At 44.0% G+C, this 12380-nt stretch overlaps 1 protein-coding gene across 2 annotated transcripts in view; it reads left to right on the top strand.

The window, feature by feature from the left end:
* GNAT2 (G protein subunit alpha transducin 2) overlaps positions 1 to 12380 on the top strand; it is a 222106-nt gene that overhangs the window by 174308 nt on the left and 35418 nt on the right. For both annotated transcript variants that reach the window (XM_086923569.1, XM_086923568.1), the window contains exons 4-5: positions 6533 to 6690; positions 7852 to 7980. In XM_086923569.1, coding sequence (XP_086779695.1) covers positions 6533 to 6690; positions 7852 to 7980 — 287 coding nt within the window. The remainder of the gene's footprint in view (positions 1 to 6532; positions 6691 to 7851; positions 7981 to 12380) is intronic.

Below are 12380 nucleotides of genomic sequence, written 5' to 3'. Positions count from 1 at the left end.
ATAAGGTTGCCACACAAAAACTCAGGACTGGAGGAAGAGTATGTGAGGACCAAGGGTTAGGTTGCCACCCCAAGCGCTAGTCTGTGGACCTCTCAGCTCTCTTCCTTGATCATCTAAGAGTTGAAAAGCTCAGTTGTCACTTCTATGGTGCCCACCATACTCCAAAGGGCCTATCTGGGTTACTCTTTCTCTGATGAATTTGCAGATACTGTCAAACTGTGTTATTCTTTTGTAAAACTTGACTCAAGATTGCTTCTTTATACCTGTACTCAGTGTCCAAGCCCCAGCAAAGGCCACTGTGGAGGCAGAGACGCACGCGCTCTGTACTCCAGTAAGCTTCCCGTTTTTCAGAATGTGTTTCATGTAGAAAGTTGGAGCTGGACCTAAATGAAATTTTTCTTTAGCTTCTATTGCACAAGTTGTTCTGATAAAAACAAGAGAAATTAAAGAATGACAGTCACAAAAATGTATGAGTGTTTTATTGTTTTGATACAGTCCGTTTGTCATAACTGGCTCATAAAATTTTGCAGTTTATGGATTCAAGTGAAAACTAAGACACGGTCTTTGTTGCACACATAAACAAGCATGTGCAATGCAATAAGTCTCGAATTTACGAAACTCTTGTAAATGCTAGACCTATTGCATTGCAGAATCTTGTTTGTCAAAGTACCCATGCGGCGTTTTCACTTTAATGTCGGCCGTGCTCTTTCCTTAGATGAGCTGCATCTAAAGAAATTGGTGGGCGACATTAAAGTGAAAGCGCGGTGTGGGGCGCTTTTACCAAAATAAAGCATTTGTTTGTCAAGTTGACAAACAAATATTTTTTTTGTCAAGTTGACAAACAAATAAATATATTTTTTTAAAGCCCCCTGCCGCCCTTTCATTTTAATGCCGTCCACGCCCATATCTTTAGACGCGGCTCGCGTAAAGAATGGTGCTTGGCTGATATAAACGTTATAGCGCTGCATGGGCCGATTAAAAAAAAAAATGCATTTAATAAATAAAGAAAGGCACGTGCCCGCTCTATTGTAAGCAGACCGTGCTGGAAAAATAAAGAAAGCAAGACACGTGGCCATTGCAGGAAAGCGTGCTGTGAATGGAGTAGGACAAAATAATGAAAGAAAATAGATCTCACAGACTAAATAAACATACTGTGTAACCATACAAGTAAAAGGTCCTTATGGGATTGGTGTCCCAACTGATTCCAGACACCCCCACCGAGTATGTTCACCTGTATACCCACTAGCTCACAGTGCCACTAGAAACCCCTCTTACCAAGGAGAGAATAGTTCTTGGCAACTATCGAACATGACAAATCTGTCCCATCAGGGATCGTGGAAACAGTGTAATACTTTTGCTTAGTCACTCGTGCTCACTTTGTCTCAGGGAGATACACAGAATAAACTGTGGGGACGTTTTCAATAAGCATTTATTGAACCAGAGTCAAACTAGAGTAAAATAGGTGTGCTGAAACAACCATTAGACAGAAACAGATTTAAATGATTATAAGTACCAAAAGAGTAAAAGGATGATAGATTTCTACCATAGTGCTAAAACGATGAATACAGGCAAGTATAAAAATACATGACAATAAGATGCGTACTCCTACGATGCAACCCTACCTAGATGTACGTAAGTGTACCTAGCATGTATATAGGTGTAGACCCAAGAATCCCTCTAGGATAAAGTCAACCCATTACTTGAAGTGAGAGACTGTGGGAGCCCGACTTTGTCCCGAGGTGGACACCCTGCGAGGGATGTCAGACCACTGCAAGCTGGAGTGTCTGCGTGCAGGAACCTCAGCGTCCTGCGTCAGTGTGTCATCGTGGAAGTCCTTATTCACTTCTCCCTGCCTCAGCAAAGATATGATGTCTATATACCCAAAGTGGTACCCTAAGGGGATCTACCTTGCTGTGTCATGTCAGACTTAGTGGAGAAGTGTGGCTCAATGGTTAGAGCGGCAGACCCTGATGCAGAGGTCTAGCCCGGGACCAGGGTTCAATTCCCCGCCTGGGCGGGTCTTGGGCTCAAAAAATTCCACGGACCTGATAATTCTCACCTCGGTGCCTATTCCAATCATGGAGTCCCACTCTGCAACTCTGGGCAATAGCTTGCTTAATCTCCACAACGGCCCCCACAACGCTAAGGATGCCTGGCCTCCACCTTGGGGGTGCCCAGGAGTGGACGCCTCACAGGGAAAGCCAGGATGGGTTCCACAGTGGTATTCATACAAGCGCCTTGAGACCCTTGCGGGTGAGTAGTGCGCTATACAAGTATCAATTTACATTACTTAAGATGATGGAAGGAATGACCTGTATACATAGTTATTATGCAGGAGATGGTAGTCCTGCTGAGTTTCCAAGAATCCTCATGCATAATGGAGGAGGCTAGTTTTCAGGGAAAACCCCACGGCCTGTAAGCAATAGCATAACCAGGTAAAAGGTCAGTACCAAGAACTGTTATGTAGTGCAATGGCAGGGGAAATATAGGTGAGAGGTTAGGTTGCTATCTGAGCCTATATTGGGTTACCTGAATGGAACATAACACTAAGGAAGGACTAACAAGTCTCTTAATGATTCAGAAGCAACCATTTAGAAAGGACAGTAACAGGAGTCAACTGAAAATATGGGCGGAGAGTGGACAGCGCTCCAAGTCCATACCTGAGTACAGCATGCCTCGCAGCGCAAGCGCTGCCCAGGCTCGACCTAAAAATATTGAGTGGTCTCCACAAGGCATACTGAAACTTTCAACATCAGTAAATTTGATTCCAAATGGTGGAGACATGCATACTATTAAACCGGCAGTTTTCTGCTGACATCTGCTGGTGTCAGTAGGAAACTAATCAAGCTAACACATCTACAGAAAGAAAATATGTTGTGTTGATTCAATAGTGGTCTTTTTCTACTGAACCCCTTAGGTAAGTTTGTCTGTAGGCCTTTTATTGACAAAAATGTAAAATATCAGATATCCTCATTCGTGCCAGAGCTTTGAGTCCCTTGCACATCGCATTGCACCCACTGAAAGGGAGGCAACCCCACATTCAAAAGAACATCTAGGTCTCGCTTTTGGGACCTTATAAGTATTTAGTTATGCAGCACAATATCCTTGGTGCAACAACTTCAACTGTTGCATGGCAAAACACTTATAATGTCCACAAAGAGAGACCTATTGGCTATGCCAATGCTTGTTTCCTATTGAGACACACTAAGTAGGACAGGTATCATTGACCCCTTCAATTTATTGGAGTTTATTGTTTTTCATTCTCTAAGTTCTATTGGTCTGGTCTGCAGCATATTACTGCATTTGAAGACATATTCCAGGACAAACTCAGAGATATGGGTCTCCAAAGTGTGCTTCTAATCTCTAGCTCGGTTACATATCTGCAATACCTGCTTTTCCTCCCTTTTAATAAGGGATGTCAATAAGTACTGGAGGGAGATCATGAACACAGTGTCTTCAAATGAAATTGAAAAGATGCAGCTTCAAAGACAACCGTTATTAGAAGTGCCCTGTTCATCTGCATTTAACAACACCACTGGGTTCGGGCTCCCAACAGTAAGGCCAAGCCACTGACTTGTATTTAACAAAACAAACGCCAATACTGTTTTTTATATATTTATAATCTAATCAATACAGCCATATTGAAAGACCAAAAACATGCGCTACAGACTCCTAATACTGTCTGAATTAATTTTTTTATTATTACTTATTTTTCAAAAGAAGAATTTTTCAATTTTTGCAAAGCATTTACATTTTTCACATGATTACAACACAAATATCTCATTAAAACATTCACATGTGCAAATATCAAATTTCCTCACTACAAACTCTCAATCTCTCTCAATCACCTTTTGAAAAAATTAAGTTATATCTGTTCTATGAGTGATTTCACCAATAATCATTTATTTAGCATTTAATAGTAAGTCTTCATAGCTACTCAAAGGAAACCTTTCTTAGCAACCTTAGAATTACAAAGCAGTGAGGAAAAAACTGTAAGGATCTATAGTTATGCCTTGAAGTTAGCATGGCCCGTGTTGCTGGTTCATAACGGACTAAACTATATTGCAAGGATTATGAAATGTAACCTGCAGGTAATTCAATGGCCACTGCTGCAAAAGCAGTCGCCCACTGAGCTGTCTACATAAAATAGATGTCTGTGACCTGCAAGTTGCCGGTTATGCTTTGCAACAGGCACATTAACTGTCTAGGTTATTTTACGATGAGTCAAACCATTGGCTAAAGAGCACACAGATTTCTTCAGCAAGTGCATTAAGCCATCGGGATTAATTTACTGTTATTATCCCATGGAAATTGTTGGCTAAACACAAATCGTTGTAGTGGGTTCCTTTTAACCTATAAAATATTTTAAAAGGCAGTCTTTTTTCAACAATTGAGTAAGCCAGCACAAATTCTTGAAGCTAATTTCTTTAGAGCAGAGTTTTTATTTAAAAAAAATGTCTGAGTTCATTGTCAGATCTAGTCCTCATGATTCCACCCCTCGTGACCCCAGTCCCTTTCTGTTCCACCTATGGGACCCCAATTTAGCTGATCCCAGTATAAGTTTTCCCTTTTCCAGCACTGCCACCAGTGCATCCGATTTACGTACGGTGCCTTGTCCTAACTTTTCAGTGTTTTCCTCCTGCCCCTGAATATAGGTCATCCTTCCTAGTAACTCCGAGGGGAGCAGTGGCACTCAGGTGTGTTTTCAGCCGCTCAGATGCCGCACTCCTTCTGTGCTTGATAAGGTCTGAGGCACTCAGGCCCCAAAATCTGAATTAACAAATGTAGGCCCAGCCCTGGCAAAACGCAGTTTATGATGTCAGTGGACCTGACAGATGCTCTTCTTCTAGGGGCGCGGCCCTCTGAGCTCTGCATTTGCGGCTGCCTTGCTCTGGGGAACAACGTTAACAAACACTGGCAAAGTCAATAGGTCTGGCGTTATCTGCCTGGCGGCCTGCCTTTAAAATGTTCAATGCTTGTTTCGCTTTGCCATTGGTTTTATAACATTTTATTATTGGGGGAGTGCCAGGCTAAAACCATTTTTTTAAGTGGTTAAAAGCAACAACAACAAACAAAGTTGCCCTAAAGAAGCAAACATTGCCATAGTAGTCACTGATAGTGAAGGGAATTATTTGGTGTGTGGAGGTGCTTTTTGTGAAAGTGCATAATGGTGTCACTCACAGTGAAGTTAGCCAATGGCTGAAATAGGCTGACTCCTTGCCCCTCACTGCATGCAGTAGGAGGCTAAAGAAAAATATAAATTACCCAACAACAAATGGATGAAGTGGGTGGCTGACAGCCTCTCTAAGTAAGAACATTATTGAGTACATTTTAGAAAAATCAAAAAGTCTTGGCTAATGCCAGACTTAATAACTAAGGGCCCAGTTTTGCTTATGAGTGTTCATTTATCTCCTACATTTTTGTTGTTGTAAAACAGCCCCAAGTTCCTGAGGAGAATTTTAAGGATACTTGCATTCTCACAAACTGTGCCTGCACTGGTGCCTTATTCCATGAACTACAGAAGTGGGTCTATTTAGCACTCGCTGGCTTTCCTGGAGCAAGAATCCAGAATTCACAACATGTATACACTTCCTATCCCATGGAGAAAGCATGTACTCTTCGGTGCCACTGCGTTCTTACGTTAGATGCCCGCGAAGAAAGAAATCATTTTTTAAAAGTTATGCGTTTCTCTGGATTTGTTCCCAGAGCTCACCAAGGCCTCGCTGTCATAGGTGGAAGGCCCAGTGCTCTCGCGAGCTGACATCTAAAAGTGTATGCAACCGAAATTTAAAAAATGCCTTAAACTAGGCTTAGCAGCAGACCGTAAAAGTTCAAGCTTCTGCAGGCAGAATGCATCCCTCTGTAAGAAATAAGTGCACTATATAAAATTTAGACTTCAAAAATTAGACTCATGCTTGGATAACATGACCACAAAGCAGAGGCCGGACGCCTTCTTTCCTTTCCTCTGAGACAGTGTGGATCACTGGACAAGAACACTACATTTAATAAATTAGTATTGTGCTCCTTCACAATCCCTGAAGATAAAAAGACCGAAATGTCTTATAGTTCAATTTTTCTTAAAATTGTGCATTGGTGGTAAGAGTGTCTCAGTATAAGCTATGGCGCTCTAGAACTCCTATCCGTGGAGGCTCAACTTCCGGCGAGAGGAGTAACAACCTACTTCTGTCTCCAAGTCAAAGCCAAAGGTTCTCGTTCCCGTCTGCTGCCACTACCTTTAATTCCAGTTTTAGATCACAACACTGCTCTGGCACACTCCGCTCAAAAAAGGTATTCCAACATTACATAAAATTAATAATGTCAAAATGCTGGCAAACCCTAGTCAAAGGTTCGTGCTGCAACTCCACAATAAACAAAAATGCATAAATATCTTTTTGCTTAAGTAAGACTGCTTCATAGAGGTAAAGACTACCTCTGGTGAGTGGCTAAAGGCAAGAGGAATCACAGAATGCTCCAATGAAACACATTATTCATTCATTAACTCATTCCTGTCCTCTGAACCTGTCTCTGCCAGGAGGATGGACGTCTTCTCTGCCACCTGGCTGATTCCATCGAGGAGGGCACCATGCCACCGGAGCTGGTGGATGTGATCAAGAGACTGTGGAAGGATGAGGGGGTCCAGGCCTGCTTCGAACGAGCCGCTGAGTACCAGCTTAATGACTCCGCGCCCTAGTAAGTCCATATCTGCAGCAACAAAATTCTTTAAATTCTGTTCTCCTGCTATATTAATCTTTCCCTCTTACCCGCCCCATAAATGCTTCCATTCCTGTCCCTTTCTTCTAATCTTCCCGTCTTTACTTCTATTCGTCTTCTCCTCTTCCTCATGCCCCATCTTTACAGTTCCCTTCGGTCCACGCAACCTGATCTTTAATCTATGTTTCCATTCCACACCATATCCAGCTCCTGATGAACTACTTTTGGTTACATTAATTCCCGCCCCTACTTTTGATATTTCATATTTATTTCCATTCTTCTCCCCTCCTCATAATCTCACCATCTTCACTTCCATTTCTTATCTTCCTCTCAATCATCTTTACTTCTACTCTTCCGCCTCTTCTAGTTGTCACGATCTTTCTCCTTCCTTCCAGTCTCACCAACCTTTACTTTGATTTCACTACCCTCCATTTAAGATGCTCCGTTTCCTGGCTCGCTTCCAATCTTCGCTTTAACATCCACAAGAACAATGGGAGAACTAGGCGATCCCTCTCCTCGGGGAGGGGGGTGACATGTTGCACTGTAGAAGATGTCGGAAACACATAGATACCTAACAAAGTACTGGAGGGTGAACGGGGTGGTGGGTGATGATGGAACTATTAACCACAGGCTCTCATGATGGGGCCTGGCCATGTTAATTTTTAACATGTTGAGCCGCAATACCACGACTCTGATTCAGCGGCGGTCACTCAATAGGTATTCCAAAGTAGTGTGAATTTTTTTAGGCTCATCTGACTTTTCTTACCAATATCCTGCTTCTCACAACACTCCTTTCTTCCACTCACACATCACACATTTCCTTCTCTCTCCTCCATTCCACAGCACCTGCTAAGTAAGGGCTCCTTCATAAGTTAAGAGTTAGGAAAAAATAAGGTTTAGTGACCAAGGAAGGGAAAACTTAAAGTCTAAACACAACCTCCAAACTTCACCAAATAGTGCCACCAATGTCTGTGCTTCATTTCACTTATTTATCAGCAACGCTCGGAAGCAGGGTCGCTCTAGTGTTAAGTCTCACACACTCCGACGAAGTGTGTGCAAGGAGCACAGTGTGAATAAAACACTCCCCTAGTGACTTTTATGTAAGCAGTGCTGAGTGCCCTCTTTTGGTTTTGCCTGCAGCTACCTCAATGAGCTGGACAGGATCACCGCCACAACATACCTCCCCAACGAGCAGGACGTGCTGCGCTCCCGAGTCAAGACCACGGGCATCATCGAGTCACAGTTCTCCTTCAAGGACCTGCACTTCAGGTAAGAACCCATCAACCTACCCTGTATGCAACGCCCTGAACCTGCCACAGATACCATACACAACAGACGATGCTAACATAACCCGAGGTCCATGAGAAGCACGGACTGGACTTTAAGCGAGCGAGACACAGGGGAGTGAAGCACCACACGTCAGCCTTTAAGAGTTTACTTATCGGGGCAGAGATGGGGAAGAGACAGGGCTTGAGGCTTCGTTTCACAATGTTATCACCTCTATTAAGTTAGTACTAAGACCATTCAGGGTTACAATTTCCTCATTTATTGAAAACAAAAAACGAGATGTCGTTTTTTAGGTCGAGCTGGTAAAAGCAATGCGAAGCATTGCGTCCAGCGAAGTATCTATTGTTGCCCACTTTCTGGGAATCTGAGACAGGGGATGTGCACGCGCAAGCCCTCGGCGATTTCACCTCGTGGGCGCGCACGCCCAGCCCGGCGCCGTGCACATCTCCTGTCTCACATTCACAGTAAGTCAGCCTCTCGCACAAAGCCACACTCACGCATGCGCACATACACAGCCACATGCATGCACACACACAGGCACACACACACACACACACTGCATACACACACGCACCCCCCCCTTAAACAGAAACACGCGCACACAGACACACGCACACACAGACACACGCGTGCGCACCCCCCCCCACACACACACACTCACCGGGCTTTTTTCGCATGTCCCTCGGCAGCCAGCATTCAGCGCGGGTAGCATTAGCACCTCTTGTTTTTTTAAGTGTTTGGCCTCTGCACAGTTAACGCATTCGGTTTGGACCGCCCTAACGTTACAACGGGCACTGTGTTGATTGTAGACCTTTAGCCCTTGCTGGTACTTAAACAATATTTGTTTATGCAATTATCCTGTTCTGATGTACTGCAGCCAGAGCAGCGGGGGCAGTAGTGCCTTGTTGAGACGGGGAGGGAACAGTAATTTGCACAATTGAATTTATCTCTGGTTAATAACCACGCATCAGGTTTGTGTCTGCCAGGGAGGAAAGGACTGTTAAAGGAGAAAGCGCGGAGATTCTTTTTAACAAGCCCGTCAGTAATACCTGCACAGGCCTGGTCTCCACGTGAGGTCCACTTCCTTATGCAGATTCAGGCTTGGCTGGATTTCAACAGACCATGCTGTTAATACAACACACCACATCCAGAACAGACACAGCAAGCGGCCCCTTCTAAAGAGGCGGAAAATAACTCCGTCTGTGAACTACTGATATCGAGCGCGCGCGCTCTGCAGGGGCGCCACAACTGTACTCGGGGCGAAGTGTCGACGGCGGCCTATTTTGTCGGCCTAAGTATCAATTCCCCTCAGGGAGGCACCGGTGAGCCGGATGGAATAGACTCGCGTGATGTCAATGGAGGACTGCGCAGGGGTCAAAGCCGTGGTCTGGCCGGATGTGTTATTGCTCTGGGCTTGGCGCCTGAAGATGTGGAGACGCTGGGAACTGATGCACAGGGGAAGTAATTAAGGCAATGCATTCTGAAAATGGTCTGCATTGCTGATTTCTCCATGCAGAGGTTGTGAACCAGGATTGAGTGGATGCGTGTGATGTAACAACTCAAGCAAGCTGAAAAGACTTATTAAGATATGAATTTCTACAGAAACAATGGCTCCTGTGGACAATTACTCAAATAATATGGTAATATTACTGCACAATGGCAATGTGGGTGATTTGAAAACAGACGAAAGGCAAGTAAGTGGTGTATACACTGGAAGAATATATTTGAATACCAGCCAAATTAAATACTGATTTTACACATATAGACAATATACACATTTATATACACTTATACAAATTGAAAACAGTGAATTTGTGTCCCAAGTGAATATTTTTGAACAAAAAACACAACTTATTTACAAAATTTCATACAAAGAAAAGGGAGTGACATAGGGTTTCTATTGTGAATTCGTTTTTTGGAAAGAAAAGAAAAGAGGCGACCTATTGGTTAGTTTCAAAATTAATATTCAAGTTGACCAGTAATGCCAACTTAAAAAACGGTCTGCTTCTTTACAAGTTGTCGACGACGTTTCGACCTTGTATGGATAGAAGGTCTCTTCAGGACTGACTGTATACGGGGCACCTAAAAAATAAAGGTTTAAATAAAGATTTTTAGACCTATGGACCAACGCATCTATAGGGAACTATATATAAATTCGAAGGAAAGGTTTGAAATACCTGCTCAATGCTTGTAAATATGTATACAAAAACAGTGACACCGTGATGAAGGTGAATGAAAGCAACTTGCAGAGATCCCAGCCGGGACCTAATTGTAATAAAAAGGACAATTATAGGAGGGTCAGTAACTAAGGATACGGTCAACTGCAAGATATGCACATGTGCATGGAGATGGCGATCCGAACTCACCCCTGTCGTGACTCAATTTGGTGTACTCGTAATGATTTTTTACCAATTCATGAAACTTGTCCACGGTTCAAAAAACCTATCAATGCAAAAATAATGTAAAAATAACATCAACTCTATACTCCGCCACATTGTGCAGTAATATTACCATATTATTTGAGTAATTGTCCACAGGAGCCATTGTTTTTGTAGAAATACTTTACCCAGGCTCCCAGTGAGTAGGGTTCCCCTGTTAATTTCCTAACCATTAAGATATGAAAGCGGGGGGCCTCGCGCCTGGATAGCTGCGCTCTAGTTGTAAGGTCAGTTCTCTGTGCGTACCTGAACGACACATGGGATCACCTATGGGACTGACATTGGACGTCTGGGATCTGGTGCAAGGGCTTCCATCTGATGCATACAATTCAGTCCCGGGATTGCAGTATGACACATAGAATCTGATCCCAAGGATTTCAGCCCCTTCACCCTCACACCCCCCACTCACCCTTACACAGCCCCTCACTCACCCTCACCCTCACAAACCCCCTCACACCCCCTCACCCCTGCAAACCCTCACAACCTCACACACCCTCACAGCCCATCACCCTCACACACCCATCCTCCTCACACCCCGTCACCCTCACACCCCCCCCTCTCCCACCCCTCACCCTCACACACCCTTGTCCTCACTCACCCTCACACCCCCTTACCCTCCCTCACTCACCCTCACACCCCCTCACCCTTACACCACCTCACCCTCACACCCCCTCACCCTTACACCCCCTCACCCTTACACCCCCTCACCCTCACACCCCCTCACCCTCACACCCCCTCACCCTCACACCCCCTCACCCTCACACACTCACACCCTCACACCCTCACACACCCTTACACCCCCTCATGACAAAGCATAGCATAACAAAACATAGCATAACAAAACATAGCATAGCAAAACAAAACCTAGCATAGCATACAGCATCACTCAGCACCACCACAACATCACTCAGGGGCACCACAACATCACTCAGGGGCACCACAACATCACTATGCGCTACCACAGCATCACTAAACGCCACAGCATCACTTGTTCGCCACCACAACATCACTCAGCGCCACCACAGCATCAATCTGTGCAACCATTCAACAACAACTGGTTCAAATATGTTCTCTCAATGTTCCAAATGTAACAAAAAGATGTTAATATTTCACTTCTGTTCTTGGATTTTCGTCAGAATAAAATACTCTGAACTTAATCTTCACAAAAATTATTTACAAAAGTTTAAGCTATTGCCATTATAAATTACAATAACTTTTATCTAAGTATTATTAAAAAAAATAAAAGCCATTGTTATTTGTAATATCAACACATGTAAGTCACGTAAATACAACACAAATTGCATTACAAATGCTATAGGTGTCACATTTGCGAAAGTTATAACTATTGGCATTGTAAATGACAAAGCTATTAATTTCGCAATTTTTAAAAACAAAACATAAATAAAAAATGTGTCATTTACAATACCAATAGCTCAAACGTTCCTAATGCCAGACCTATGGCATTGCAAATGCTTGTTTTAAATTAGATTACACATATGCTTTCTTGTAGCTTTATGAGAGGCAGTGGAATACCAAAGTGGAACAATGGCGGGAACTGGAGAATGCATGTGGTGTACCAAGTCCGATGGGCTTGGCTGGCCTTGGGATCACACCGTCTGCAGCTTCTGTTTGCAATAAAGGCCTTGGACGGGGTATTGCAACACGTGTTAGCAATGAGTTGGCCTGCTTTTCGATGAGCAGAGCTGCAGCAGAGAAGTGGAAACAATGAACTCATTACACTGGACGGTACTTTACTGGAACAGAGCAACTATTCATGTTTGACGATTCTAGTGAGGGAGGCCGCATAGCCCAGAAACACTCTTGGGAGTCAAACGCTGCGCAGCGGGCGCGCCGTCTGCGCGCCGAAGGAGCGCCAAAGGAGGGCCCGTCTGTGCCCGTCCGTGTCCCGGACGGGCCCAGGGCAGGGCCCGTAGGGTGTCTCAT

This window comes from Lissotriton vulgaris, chromosome 5 (assembly GCF_964263255.1).
Source record: "Lissotriton vulgaris chromosome 5, aLisVul1.2, whole genome shotgun sequence".
NCBI lineage: Eukaryota > Metazoa > Chordata > Amphibia > Caudata > Salamandridae > Lissotriton > Lissotriton vulgaris.
Note: the sequence above shows the minus strand (reverse complement) of the source record. Positions and strands in the feature narration are given on the sequence as shown.